The 15,367-nt window shown below is 43.8% G+C and overlaps 1 protein-coding gene across 2 annotated transcripts; it reads left to right on the plus strand.

The window, feature by feature from the left end:
• Positions 1–1,046: 1,046 nt before the first annotated feature.
• Positions 1,047–8,211, plus strand: LOC109422794 (uncharacterized). 2 transcript variants are annotated; one of them, XR_009996186.1, is made up of 3 exons: positions 1,047–7,822; positions 7,877–7,962; positions 8,030–8,211. XR_009996186.1 is itself a non-coding variant. In XM_062845354.1 (3 exons), exon 3 carries the CDS (start codon positions 1,688–1,690, stop codon positions 7,637–7,639), a length of 5,952 nt encoding a protein of 1,983 aa, XP_062701338.1. In that variant the 5' UTR covers positions 1,047–1,282; positions 1,337–1,422; positions 1,490–1,687; the 3' UTR covers positions 7,640–8,211. The 2 variants fall into 2 exon arrangements, 1 of the variants encoding a protein (XP_062701338.1); XM_062845354.1 differs by having other exon boundaries at positions 1,047–1,282; positions 1,337–1,422; positions 1,490–8,211.
• The last annotated feature ends 7,156 nt before the right edge of the window (positions 8,212–15,367 follow it).

Below are 15,367 nucleotides of genomic sequence, written 5' to 3' on the forward strand. Positions count from 1 at the left end.
TGGCCAACAATTTTCTGAAAGAGGATACGGTGAATTTTCCGAGAAAGTTGCTACCGCCAAGAATTTGAAACCTACATCAAAAGCACTCTGTGGAAATCAAACCGCATCTTGTCGCAGAAAATGCAACATTTCTCTAGTGCGCCGCACTATTCCATTTCATTTCATCATAACAAGTGTTTGAAAATTGAGACTATCAAACCAATTATTCTTACAAAACCTATCATCGTCGCTGTTCCGACATTTCCTACCAGAACAACGAAATTATTGATCACACGTGCAATATTTTGACAAATTCTGGTTCAAACAGCCCTTTTGAGGGTTTCATCAGCAGTTTTCAGAAAGAGTAAACGGCAGATTTTCTGCCGCTGGTCACATAAGTGCACGGCATTGACATGCCTATACCTATAGCATGGAGTGACAGTAGTGACATTAGGGGCCCAATTTCGTTTGATCAGCACATTTTGGGCCCGTTTTAACAAAAGAGATGTTGACAACAATGCCTGTCAGTGGGTTGCATAAGTGCCAAAACCGCCGAATTTTGAAACCTACTCCTAAACTAAATGCAACAGCTTGTCTTATCACCTGGCCGTGTAACCGAATCTGGCGAGTACGCTTGCAGAATTTAACTTGTTCAAATTAACGATTTTCAAAACAATTAACCACTACAAATTCTAATATTGATCCGAAGAAATTGTATAGTAGCAATGAGAGTATATTACAGGTGAGGAAGAAGAAGAGATGGCTATGTATTAGTAAGCAAAGAAAAATGTAAACACAAATAGTGACGTCACTATTTGACACGCGTTCTTATGGGAGCTCGCTTTGCTTGTAGTAGTGAGATGTTTTGCAGCAAACACGGATCTCACGCACATGAAGTATCTTCTTCCACACCTTTATTAGACTCTCATTGGTATAGTAGTCAATTGTCGTTCATAACAAACTGCTTACGTAGTTTACGTCATGCGGTTGTGTCTTGTACACACCCCTCTGATTTTTATACATATTTAGCAACACCATATCTTCGAGCGTTGATAACCGTGTGTGTTATGGCAACACTGACTATGGAGCTCAAATCATGGATGAGAATCGGCGTGAGTGACGAGATGTCAATCGTCTGTGACAGGATTGTCATCGAGACAGATCGACGGTGAAACAAATTACCAACGTGCTCGATGCCGCATGGGAAATTATTTCGTGAATTATCGGTGCATTAATATCGCAATTACGTTCGTGTTATGGTAGTTCGAGAGTTTAGTGCGTGAAATAACCGATAGACGTTTGGGTATGATACTAGGGTTTTTGATTTTCAGCGATTAAAATGAATTTGATTTCGTAGGCTATAAAAGGTTAGGAGATACTTCCTCAATTTGCTACCCAGAACCGGTCGAACGGATAACCGTTGTCCGATTCCGTTGTCAAGAGGTAAAAATCACGGTTAAATTATAAGAACCTATAAATGAAATATTGCAATCAACAATTATAATTATAGCATTCGGGGCTTAATTGGGGCTCGCCATTGAAGGCAAATGAGAAGACTGCATGGAACGGTAGAAGACCATGTAAGAAAATTAAATTTGTTATTTCCTATAGAATTTATTACTAAAACCTAAATATATTTTAGCTTTGAGCTGCTGTTGAGTAACTCCACTGCTACATAGATTCTCACCAATCCGAACATTTCTCAAAGATGAGCGAGGATGCCGCTACCCATAATTGCGGAGCCTGTAGAAACCCCGATTCTGCTGATGCGGGCATGGTAGCATGTGATGATTGCTGCGTCTGGTTCCATTACTCTTGCGCAGGAGTTTCGCCCGAAGTAGCCAAGCGACCGTGGAAATGTAAAACCTGCCTTGCCCCACTCGGAACGACTCCACTCAACACCGGAGCGAGCAAGAAGAATCCTAAAACCGCCTCTGCTGGTAAAAGGGGCGAGGATGGTAAAAGTGTTCGCAGCAATGTAGGTGCTAAAGCAGGTAAGAACGGTGCTAGGAACGCCCCTCCGCCAAACGGTGCCGATTTTAACCCGAAGGACCCAGCAAAGGATGTCGGCATAGCGAAGTCAGTGAGAACCACTTCGTCGAACGCCAGATTACAAGCGCAGTTGACCTTACAGCGCTTGGAGGAAGAAGCCTTGCTGGAGAAACGTAAGATGGATGAAGAGCGAAGGCAGTTGGAAGAGGAAAGAGCCTTGATGGAAAAGGAGCGAGCAATTCGCAGCAGAGAAATTGCGGCTCAAGAAAAGTACATTCAAGCGAAATTCGAACTTGAAACGCGCCTTGCCGAAGAAGACGGTAGTGCCCGTCTCAGTGTCGCAGCCGGCCCGGCAAAAGTTCACGATTGGCTAAAAGCGAATCAGATGCAGCTTGGTGCAGGTTTAAAGGTCCCGGAGGACGAAAAGGAACCAAAGCCGGTCGAAAGCCTGAAGGTCCCATTGCAAAACTACGATCTACGTTCTGAATCAAGTCCGAAACTGTCAGTGATCAACGATTTTGTTCCTGAACAACGGAACCTCGTAGGAAGAGCCGAACGTGGAGAAGAACCGGAAGACGATGGTCAGTGTTTCCGCCAAGAAAGCCCGAGTTTTGCTGGTTCAGTTGCTAGAAGTGTACCGAGGGAGGTAGGGCCCACAGCCGAGCAGCTATCGGCGCGACAGATTTGGCCAAAGAAATTACCGAGTTTTTCGGGAGACCCCGAAGATTGGCCACTATTCTATAGCAGTTACGAAACGGGAAACACTGCTTGTGGATTTTCAAATATCGAAAACCTGATTCGATTACGAGAGTGCCTTCGCGGACCGGCTCGAGAAGCGGTTCTGACAAAGCTGATGTTTCCTCACAGTGTCCCTTCGATTATTGAAACACTACGCCGTTTGTATGGAAGGCCAGAGCTACTCGTGAAAAACCTTCTACAAAAAGTGCGACGTTTGGAGACACCTAAACCGGAACGGCTTGACACTTTGATGGCCTTCGGGATGGCCGTTAATCAACTGTGCGACCACCTAGAAGCGGCCAATCTACAAGGGCATCTGTTCAACCCAACGCTTCTCGAAGAACTGGTGGAGAAATTACCGGCGACCGTGAAACTGGAATGGGTTCGGTTCAAAAGGATGTATAGGCACCCATCGCTTAAGGAGTTTGGCGAATTCATGGAGACATTGGTAGCCGATGCTAGTGAAGTTACCACTCTAGTTCAACCGAAGCCAGGAGCTTCTAAATTGGACAAACTACCGCGCCGGGAGAAAGGACAAGTCTTCACCCATGTTTCGTCGTCGGTTGAGAGCAATACCGAAAGGCAGCCCTGTCCCATATGCGGCGGAACAGACCATCGAGTTCGGAACTGTGAGAAGTTCAAGCAAATGGACGTGGAAAGCAGGATAAAGGCTGTAGAACGATGGAAACTATGTGGAGTGTGTCTCCATGACCATGGAAAGTGGAGATGCCGTACGAAGATCCGCTGTGACGTCTCCGGTTGCCAAGGACGCCACCATCCGTTGCTGCACAGTTCGGTCACGCCGGTACAGGGAGTCACACAAGTTCATGAGCGGTTGAACAAATCTGTTCTCTTCAGAATCATACCGCTGACACTTCATCACGGTTCTCGGAGCTACGACACGTATGCATTTTTGGATGAAGGATCCAATATGACACTAGTAGAGGCTGACTTGATCCGAGAGCTAGGTATCGAAGGTGTACCGGAACCGCTCGAACTAAAATGGACTTCGGACATCGGGCGAACCGAGTATTCATCGCGACGCGCTGATATTATCGTCACGGGCAAAGGGCCGACAAATTGCTACCGTTTGAACTCAGCCCACACTGTGGACTGCCTCAATCTACCACGTCAGAGTCTATCGATCGAGGATTTGCACGAACGTTATCCGTATCTACGAGATGTTCCCGTGACGTCGTACGAGATGGCCGTCCCTCGAGTTCTCATTGGACTGGACAACATCGAACTGTTTTCTCCTCTAGAATCTCGGACAGGCGGATCTGATGGACCGATAGCGGTTAGGTGCCTACTTGGATGGACAATCTACGGACCGGTCGCGATCGGATCTGTTACACCCGGCGTCGTCAGCGTACATAGATGTGGTTGTAATAAGGATATAGATCTGAATGAAATAGTTCGTAAGCAGTACGTGCTTGAAGATGCTGGAATTTCGCCTTTTCCGTTGCCGGAACCTACAGAGGAGAAGCGCGCCCGAGAGATTTTGGAGCGCACTACGGTTAAAGTCAACGGGCAATATGAAACTGGGCTCCTATGGAAGACGGACGATATAACACTGCCGGACAGCCGTCCGATGGCCTTCTCCAGATTGCGAAGTTTGGAGGCAAAGTTAATGAAAGACCCCGAATTGCGATCGAATGTGCACAACCAAATCAACGAGTACCTCCGTAAGGGATACGCACATAAGGCCACTGAAGAAGAGCTCGCTGCAATGAATGAACAACAGGTATGGTTTTTGCCGCTGAATGTGGTGACCCACCCGAGGAAGCCCGACAAGAAACGTCTAGTTTGGGATGCTGCGGCTCGCGTGAACGGCGTTTCACTCAATTCACAACTGTTGAAAGGGCCGGACCAACTCGTTACATTACCCTCCGTTATCTGCAAGTTTCGAGAACGCAGCATTGGATTCGGAGGGGACGTGAGGGAAATGTTTCATCAGCTGAAGATGAGGCAATCCGACAAGCGTTTCCAGCTGTTCCTCTTCAGATTCGACACCAGTAAACCACCTGACGTGTATATGATGGACGTCGCGACCTTCGGAGCAACATGCTCCCCATGCTCTGCATTGTACGTCATGAGATTGAACGCCGATAGCTGCAAAGAAGAGTTCCCGGCCGCTTGTGATGCCATAAAAGAGAAAACATACATGGATGACTATTATGACAGCCTCAATACGCCGGAGGAGGCTGGGATGCGAGCCTTACAAGTGAGGGAAGTTCATGCACGAGCCGGGTTTGAGATGAGGAATTGGGTGAGCAACAGTCCCAAGGTCCTCGAAATTCTCGGAGAAACGGTGGAGATGAAATCGCTCCCAATCACGGCGGATAAGCAGACAGCTGAGAGAGTGCTAGGCATGACCTGGGAGCCTACTGAGGATGTCTTCCTGTTTTCAGTTGATCTGCAGGAACATTTGATGGATTACGTCTTAGGGAATCGACGTCCGACTAAAAGAACAGCGTTACGGTGCATTATGAGCTTCTTTGATCCGCTCGGTCTCTTGTCACCATACCTTATCCATGGAAAGGTTATAATGCAAGATCTATGGCGCGCTGGTATTGATTGGGATACGGAGGTAGGAGAAAGTGAGTTCGCCAAATGGACGGAATGGACCAAAATTCTTCCAAAATTGAATAGCATCAAAGTGCCTCGATGCTATTTTGAGCAAGTACGACCCGAGGACCTTTCGCAGCTGCAGCTGCACGTGTTCACAGACGCTAGTGAACAAGCATACGGGTGTGCAGCATATTTGCGATCCGTTTCAGAGGGAAAAGTGCGGTGCATTCTAGTCATGGGCAAGAGCAAAGTAGCTCCGCTCAAGGCCCTATCAATCCCTCGAATGGAACTGCAAGCAGCGGTTCTTGGATCGAGGCTTTTGGACAGCATTTGTTCCAACCACACGTTGAAGATTACAGACCGCTATCTGTGGACGGATTCCAGCACTGTGCTCAGCTGGATTCGTGCTGACCATCGAAAGTTCAAGCCATACGTCGCACATCGTGTGGGGGAGATTCTTTCCCTTACTCAACCCGATCAATGGCACTGGGTCGCATCACGAAACAACGTCGCGGACTGTTTAACGAAGTGGTGCAAAGATACGGAGCCTACCTCGGATAGCAGGTGGTTCAATGGACCGAACTTCCTCTACGATTCGGAAGATAGTTGGCTGACTAAGGACATCGGACCATCGAGAGCAGATGAAGAGTTGAGACCATGTTTTGTTCTGCACCACACCATCGCATCAAGCTGTATAATCGATGTGAGCCGCTTTTCCAGATGGGAGACAATACTTCGGACCGTAGCACTCGTCAAGCGGTTCATCTCCAACTGCCAACGACGCCTACGAGGACTTCCGTTAGAAGCTGTGAACGTCACTGAAAACGTACTGAAATCTGTGATTCGGACAACACCCGCACTCAGGGTACCATTACGGCAAAAGGAATATGTGGATGCAGAAAACCTATTATTTCGGATCGCACAAACGGATAGCTACCCGGATGAGATGGAAATACTACTGAATAACCGAGACAAACCTAGTGACAAATGGCTGAACTTGGAAAAGTCAAGCGCACTCTTCAAATTATCGCCGTTCGTGGACGAATTCGGGGTTCTGAGAGTAGAAGGGCGTACCGCTCATGCCATGTACGCCGCATTCGACGCCCGTTTCCCAGTTATAATGCCGAAAAGTCATCCTCTTACTGTATTACTTCTGAACCACTACCATCGTCGCTACGGACATGCAAATAGAGAAACAGTAGTTAACCAGGTGCGCCAGCGGTTCGAGATTTCACATCTACGTACAACAATCGACAAAGCGGTTAAGGGATGTCAGTGGTGTAAAATCAACAAATGCAAGCCACAACCGCCGAGGATGGCTCCCCTACCGGAGCAGCGCCTGACGCCGTATATCCGACCTTTCAGCTATGTAGGTTTGGACTACCTAGGTCCGCTGGAAGTTGCAGTAGGAAGGCGTAGGGAGAAAAGATATGTGGCAGTGTTCACTTGTCTCGTTGTCCGCGCAGTCCACCTCGAAGTCGTCCACGATTTATCCACACCATCCTGCATAATGGCGATTAGGAGATTCGTTCGCAGAAGGGGATCGCCTGTGGAAATATTTTCCGACAACGGAACCAACTTTGTTGGTGCTAGTCGGATATTAGCAGACCAGATAAGGAGAATTAACGTCGACTGTGCGGATACGTTTACGGACGCTAGCACCAAGTGGACCTTTAACCCTCCTGGGGCACCCCACATGGGTGGCGCCTGGGAGCGCATGGTGAGAAGCGTAAAAGAAGCTATGCGAGCCTTGGACGATGGAAGGAAGCTTAACGATGAAATTCTGTTAACCGTTTTGGCGGAAGCGGAAAGCTTCATAAATTCACGGCCTCTTACATATATGCCCCAGGAGTCAGGGGGTACTGAAGCACTAACACCGAATCATTTTATTTTCGGAAGCTCATCAGGTGCTCACAATCCGTTAAGGACTCCAGTGGATTTGGCCGAGGCTCTTCGTAACAGCTATAAGCGATCGCAGTATTTGTCTGATGCCGTTTGGGACCGATGGTTGAAGGAATATTTTCCAACAGTCAACAAAAGGTCTAAATGGTTTTGCGACACAACGCCGGTGAAAGTTGGCGACTTAGTCTACGTGACGGAAGGCAAGAGAAGAACTTGGGTTCGTGGCAAGGTGGAAGGATTGATTACCAACAAGGACGGAAGGATACGCCAGGTCATTGTGAAAACAGCCTCAGGAACGTTCAAACGGCCAGTAGTGAAACTGGCAGTTATGGAGATTTTGGAAGATGGTGAATCCAGAGCAAGCCATCCGGAGATTCCACCGGATTCACGGGGAGGGGAATGTTATGGCAACACTGACTATGGAGCTCAAATCATGGATGAGAATCGGCGTGAGTGACGAGATGTCAATCGTCTGTGACAGGATTGTCATCGAGACAGATCGACGGTGAAACAAATTACCAACGTGCTCGATGCCGCATGGGAAATTATTTCGTGAATTATCGGTGCATTAATATCGCAATTACGTTCGTGTTATGGTAGTTCGAGAGTTTAGTGCGTGAAATAACCGATAGACGTTTGGGTATGATACTAGGGTTTTTGATTTTCAGCGATTAAAATGAATTTGATTTCGTAGGCTATAAAAGGTTAGGAGATACTTCCTCAATTTGCTACCCAGAACCGGTCGAACGGATAACCGTTGTCCGATTCCGTTGTCAAGAGGTAAAAATCACGGTTAAATTATAAGAACCTATAAATGAAATATTGCAATCAACAATTATAATTATAGCATTCGGGGCTTAATTGGGGCTCGCCATTGAAGGCAAATGAGAAGACTGCATGGAACGGTAGAAGACCATGTAAGAAAATTAAATTTGTTATTTCCTATAGAATTTATTACTAAAACCTAAATATATTTTAGCTTTGAGCTGCTGTTGAGTAACTCCACTGCTACATAGATTCTCACCAATCCGAACAGTGTGGGTTAAACAAGAGCTCAGTGATCTCGACGTTTATGGTTCGATTCCAGTCTGCATAGTTGTACAATCTTTTTGCACGGATCATTTTGATAAGTTGTCTTCTCCTTATGGAATTCATAGACATAGGTAAACGATTTATGATATTTTTTTGCCTTTCTCGTACACTAAGTGTACTGGAAAGGCTATATGTTCACTCCAAAAATGACTTTTTGATAGAAGGCCCGGAGGGTCAAATCACATATACCAATCGGCTCAGCTCGACGAATTGAGGTGATGTCTGTGTGTGTGTATGTGTGTGTGTATGTGTGTGCGTGTGTGTGTGTCTGTATGTGTGTGTACAAAAAAACTCACATCACTTTTTGGCAGTAAACCTCATCCGATTTCAATGACCGACGGTTCATTTGACGCGGAATCTGGTCCCATTATTTCCTATTGAAAATGGTTCGGATCGGTTCAGCCGTTCCGGAGATATGGCCATTTAGGTGTTCCGGAACGGTACCCCAGGAAGGGACCAGATATGAAAATGCATCAAACCTATGCATGCGACACATCAAACCACGGCATTTTCGATAACCTGATGAGCGGTAAGCAGAAAAATAGTCTAAGACCATATCTGAACCGGTAGTCTTCCCGAACCGGTTCTGGGCGTCCCGCTGGAAGTGGCCAAACATACAATTGTACCAAACCCATGCAAGCGACACATCAAACCACGGCATTTTAGATGACCTGATGGACAATGAGCAGGAAAACCATCTCAGACCATATCTGAACCGGTAGTGTTACGGAACCGGTTCTAGTCGTCCCGCTGGGAGTGGCCAAATATACAATTGAACCAAACCCATGCATGCGACACATCAAACCACGGCATTTTCGATAACCTGATGAGCGGTAAGCAGGAAAATAGTCTCAGATCATATCTGAACCGGTAGTGTTCCGAAACCGGTTCTAGGCGTCCCGCTGGAAGTGGCCAAATATACAATTGAACCAAACCCATGCATGCGGCACATGTAATCACGGCATTTTCGATGACCTGATGGATAATGAGCAGGAAAATCATCTCAGACCATATCTGAACCGGTAGTGTTCCGAAACCGGTTCTAGGCGTCCCGCTGGAAGTGGCCAAACATACAATTGTACCAAACCCATGCAAGCGACACATCAAACCACGGCATTTTAGATGACCTGATGGACAATGAGCAGGAAAACCATCTCAGACCATATCTGAACCGGTAGTGTTACGGAACCGGTTCTAGTCGTCCCGCTGGGAGTGGCCAAATATACAAATGAACCAAACCCATGCATGCGACACATCAAACCACGGAATTTTCGATAACCTGATGAGCGGTAAGCAGGAAAATAGTCTCAGATCATATCTGAACCGGTAGTGTTCCGGAACCAGTTCTAGGCGTCCCGCTGGAAGTGGCCAAATATACAATTGAACCAAACCCATACATTCGACACATCAAACCACGGCATTTTTGATGACCTGATGGATAATGAGCAGGAAAACCATCTCAGACCATATCTGAACCAGTAGTGTTCCGGAACCCGTTCCGGGGTTCCCACCAAAGTGGTTAAATCTGAAAGAGAAACAAACCCGTACATGCGTCACATCAAATAGCGGCTTTTTAGATTACCTAATGAACGGCCAGCAAGTGTTTCGGAATCGGTTTTGAGTGGCCGAGAGAGGCCAAATGTAAAAGTTAACCAAATCCAGGCATGTGACACATCAAATCGTGGCTTTTGCGATAGCCTGATGAACAGTTAGCTCGAAAATAGCCTTACGTCACACTAGATACAACTGGTAGTGTTCCGGAATTGGTTCCGAGAGTCCCGTCGAAATTGTCAAACCCTGCATGTGACACCTTCAACTTGTAGCGTTTTTGGTTAACCGATGAGCAGTTAACAAGACAATAATGTTAGACCATATTTGGTTCAGCCGGTTGTTACCCGGAATCAGATCCGGGTAGTAAAATGTAAAATTTAACCAAACCCATGGATGCGGTACATCAAATCACGACCAGTCTTGTAAACATTCAACACTTTTTACTACCTTCATTTCGTAGCCGCAGTCGGGTGTCAGTCGGCTTTGTTACATTCGTGCGCTATCGTTACCTCTTACCTACATACAACACGAGCAGTAGAACGAAGATCAATAAACATAAGAAAGGGTCAAATCAATGTCATCTGACACGATGACATGTGTCTAATTCTAGCTTTACGCATAGATTTTCAGCCAATTCCGATTGTGAATGTTAATATTAGTTTATTATTGCTTGTTGCATTGAATACGACACACAGATGGGCAACATAGCTCTTATTATGGAAGAAGACAGGAATAACAAAAACCGAACCGTCTCCCGAAGCCGCTATCGTGGTGAAGTGCATTCGTTTGACATTTTTGTTTCGAACAGTAGTTTGATTGCTTGTGTTGCGAATGTCGGAGACAAATGAGGCCGAATATCAACGAAAAGGTTCAAATGACTGTGATCTCTAACAAGACTGATCACGACTTATCGACAACCCTATGGAAAAATAGGGTCAGACCACATTAGATTCCCGGTAGTGTTGCGGGTTCAGCTGTGCCTTCGACAGTGGTTAGAAGTAAAAGTGAAGCAAACCCATTCATGCGATATATCAAATCGCGGTGAATAAATAGCAATAAAATATTCTCAGACCATAATTGGGACAACCGGTAGTGTCATGGTCCATGACTCATGGAATCCGATCCAGCTATCCCAACGGAAATTACCAAATATAAGAATGAACCAAACCCATACATACGACACATCAGATCGCAGATTTTTTGATAATCTAATGAACGGTTAGCAAGAAAATATCCTTAGATCACATTAGAGACTAACTGTTGTGTAGCAGAACCAACGTTAATATGAAAAATTAAATCGTTGCTTTGTTTAATGGCCTGAAAAACATTAGGTATGAACAACAGTGACGAATAGGTCTAAGTTCTCATATATGAGAACAAAATATAGACAAAACTTAAGCGATCTCATCAAATCGTACCATTTCAGATTCGTAAGGTGTAAATTTATAGCAGGACGGGTCAACGTTGAATAGAAAAATAAGAATTTGATCGCGTCAACAGAAGATGGTGGCTGTTTTAAGGAATTTTGAGCTCTAAAACTATGTAAAATAAGTGTATTTGGTATGGGAAATATGTTCGGAGTCCACCAGAGTATCCAAGATAGCGGTCCAAAGTCCAAGATAATGGCCCAGTGTTCAAGTTAGTGCCTATTTCATAGGATTTTTAATTCTTGCATTATGGGCATATTTTGTATGAAAATATGTCCAGAATTCAAAATTTGTAATCAGAAAACCTAAGCTGTGCGCTGTTTCACAAGGTCTGCAATATGACTATAGTTTGAATGGGGAAAAATGCCGGTCTTCGTCCAAAACTGGTAACCAGAAAATCATAAACGACATGCCAAAATTCAATACGGCGACTATTTTATGTAATTTTAGGTACAGAGTCCAAAAATGAATACCAGAACATCCAAGATGGTGTCTCAACGTTCAAAATGGCGGCTAGTTTAGTTGGAGTAGATATCCGGAGTCGTAAAATGATGACCGGAAAATCTAAAATGACGTTTCAAAATTTTGCGGCTTCATGAGACTTGTTTGGTTTGAGTTTTGGATCGTTGTCTGAATATTGGATGTTATGCTAATATAAGATGTATCCATATTGAGTAGTTTTAGCAAGCAGTTTTCATTTTGTATTGATGTCAATGTCATCAACATGTCGCTCGAGTTTTGTTGAAAGGATATTTTAAAGCACGAGAAAGGCACCATCACCGCTAGGTGGATTAATTAGGGTTTTTTTTTATTTTGAATGTACTCCGATAATTTACTTCGCTAATTGTAACATAGGGTCTATGTTTTGGTCATCTGACGAACTACATGGAGATGCTGTGGGATTGCATACTTGGAGGCGTATTCTGTGGGTTGGCGATGCTTTCTCGATTTTAACAAAAACTGTTGGGGTAATTCATGTATTTTGGACAGGCTGAGGACAACGTTGGAAAAATCGTGCCCTAGCTTCCTTAGAAAGTAATTGATTATTGTGCAAAGTTACATGTACGCTTATTATATGATTGTACTTTGCGTTCCTGGTGACAAAAACCATAACGAAAGCATTTTAAGCTGAGAAAATCACAATTTCCAATCGCCTGTTAGAATTGCATTTTGGACACCGAATATATGTTTTGGACACCCTCAGGTATATATAATTTGGACAGGGCAATTATCTCAATGTTTAGCCAAGAATAGTTCTAAATCATGGAAGGCTCTACCCCATTTGGCATAATGCCATTTGGCATAACGCCGTTTGGCATAAAATCCATTTGGCATAACGGCCATTTGGCATAACAAATATTATGCACATTCTTACCAAGAAGGCTGTTCTTCGTGTTATGCCAAACGGCATTATTCCAAATGGCCATTAGGCTGAGACAAATTTCGATTTTCTCTTATGTCACCGCCCCCTCGGAAAATTTTGGTCGAAATTCAACATTTTGAGGGGGGACACCAATAAAATATTCAAGAAATTTTAAAATTTTAAGGTGAAATTAGAGCTGCACAGAAAACTTCTAAACAAATCCGATGAGTTTATAGATTTTGCCGAATTTTTTTGGGTGTTTCTTCGTCCAATACATTTATTATTTATTGTCCTCCCCCTTAGCGAGCCAACGAGTATTGTGACAAAAGAAGAAAATGAGATTTGTTCCGGCCTTATGCCAAATGACCATTATGCCAAATGGCATTATGCCAAACGGCGTTATGCCAAATGGCATTATGCCAAATGGGGTAGAGCCATCATGGAAGTAGCATAAATTAACATACATTTTCTTGCAAAACATCAAATTTCTCCGCTTAACAGGCATCTATTTTTATAACTTTAACAGTTTTTGTTAAAATCGAGAAAATATCCCCAGACCCACAGATTACGCCTCCAAGTATGCAATCGCACAGCACCCCCATGTAGTTCGTCAGATGACCAAAATATATTTTCGGTAGAAAACTTGTATGTAATGTATTTTGGACACCACCTATTTTAAGCGTTCTAGATGAATGTTAAGAGATTGGCTGACTAATGCTTCTCTATTGAACATTTTTCATTGCATTGAGGCTTTTAAATTTCTCACAATTAATAATTCAACGATTTTGAGGTGAATATTGTATGTGACGATAACGTGTATGTCGTTTTGCATACCTGTGCATTTGAGGGGTTTTAGTGAAACAGTTAACATTTTCGATAATTTTGAAGTAAATTCTTAATTGTTAAGCGTATTTTCAACGCAAGTCATTAGAATAGGGTCTGTTTGATCCAATAATCGATATTCAGAAGTATCTGCTTTTATTAGCTCACCGGAACACGACATACATCACCGTGCCTGTCCAAATTACATACATGTCCAAATTATATTTTTTACCCTATATGTAGTTACCGTTATCCGGGGTAACATTGATCAGAATTCTCGATCTGTCTTGAATAATTCTCTTGTTAAAGAAAACGTTACATGTTTTGCCTTTCTCGTACACCAAGGTGTACCGAAAGGCTATATGTTCACTCCAAAAACGAAAATTTGATAGAGCCCCCGGAGGGGTCAAGTGTTATATGGGTAATTCTCGCTGAGACCGGCCCACTATTTACACCTTGTCTTCAAAAATGTTTAAGGTGCCGATTTTCTGAAAGCCCTCGCCTAAAAAGTAAGAAAAATGCATTTGGTTACTCAAATTGATGGACCCCCCGTTAGTTAGAGCCACAACAATTTTTGCAGACCCCTCGATTTTGGTGAAATGGTGGCTTACTAAAACCGTTATAACTCGAAAGTTTCACCAAAAACCACCTCAAAACGAAATGTTGTTGAAAAGAGGAGAGATAGAGCTACTATTTACAATAATAAAAAGTTGGGTCGGCCATATTGATTTTGGCCGCCATCTTCGATTTTCATACAAAAACATGTTTTTCACCATGAGGGCAACCACCGATTTTCGGAATTTTTGCATCAATTGAAAGCTGGGACATTTATACATAACATATCAAAAAATTAGAGATGTCTTTTTCTTCTTTTAAAAGTTATCTACAGTTTTGTAAATTGAGCCACGTTTTCTCCATACATTTCCATGCGCACCGGCAAAGACATGCAACAGCATCCGAGTTTACGCCTGCATGTATACACAAAGGCGCGTGCCGCAAAATTTGACCAAATCGGAGGTTCGTTTCCGTTTTTGACTGTTTCTCAATGATGCGGGCATTGTTTTTATAACTTTTTTAGTGTTTTGAAAAGCTTAAACCTTCAACTTTCCATTAGTGGATTCAGAATTTTGATTCTTGTTCGTTAACACTGCGAAAAAACGCTGCATTTATGTAAACGGTCGGCACCGGGCCCAGTGCGCAAAAGTGGCATGATTTACGAAACGGCATATAACTTTTGAAAGAAGAAAAAGACATCTCTAATTTTTTGATATGTTATGTATAAATGTCCCAGCTTTCAATTGATGCAAAAATTTCGAAAATCGGTGGTTGCCCTCATGGTGAAAAACATGTTTTTGTATGAAAATCGAAGATGGCGGCCAAAATCAATATGGCCGACCCAACTTTTTATTATTGTAAATAGTAGCTCTATCTCTCCTCTTTTCAACAACATTTCGTTTTGAGGTGGTTTTTGGTGAAACTTTCGAGTTATAACGGTTTTAGTAAGCCACCATTTCACCAAAATCGAGGGGTCTGCAAAAATTGTTGTGGCTCTAACTAACGGGAGGTCCATCAATTTGAGTAACCAAATGCATTTTTCTTACTTTTTAGGCGAGGGCTTTCAGAAAATCGGCACCTTAAACATTTTTGAAGACAAGGTGTAAATAGTGGGCCGGTCTCAGCGAGAATTACCCATATACCAATCGACTCAGCTCGACGAGTTGAGATGATGTCTGTGTGTATGTATGTGTGTGTGTGTATGTATGTATGTGTGTGTGTATGTGTATAAAAAGGTCACCTCTTTTTTAGATAGTAAATATGAACCGATTTCAACGACCGATGGTTCATTCGACGGGGTACATTGTCCCATTGTTTCCTATTGAAAATGGTTCAGATCGGTCCAGCCGTTCCGGAGTTATGGCCATTTAGGTGT

The sequence above is a fragment of the Aedes albopictus genome, chromosome 1 (genome assembly GCF_035046485.1).
Source record: "Aedes albopictus strain Foshan chromosome 1, AalbF5, whole genome shotgun sequence".
Lineage (NCBI taxonomy): Eukaryota > Metazoa > Arthropoda > Insecta > Diptera > Culicidae > Aedes > Aedes albopictus.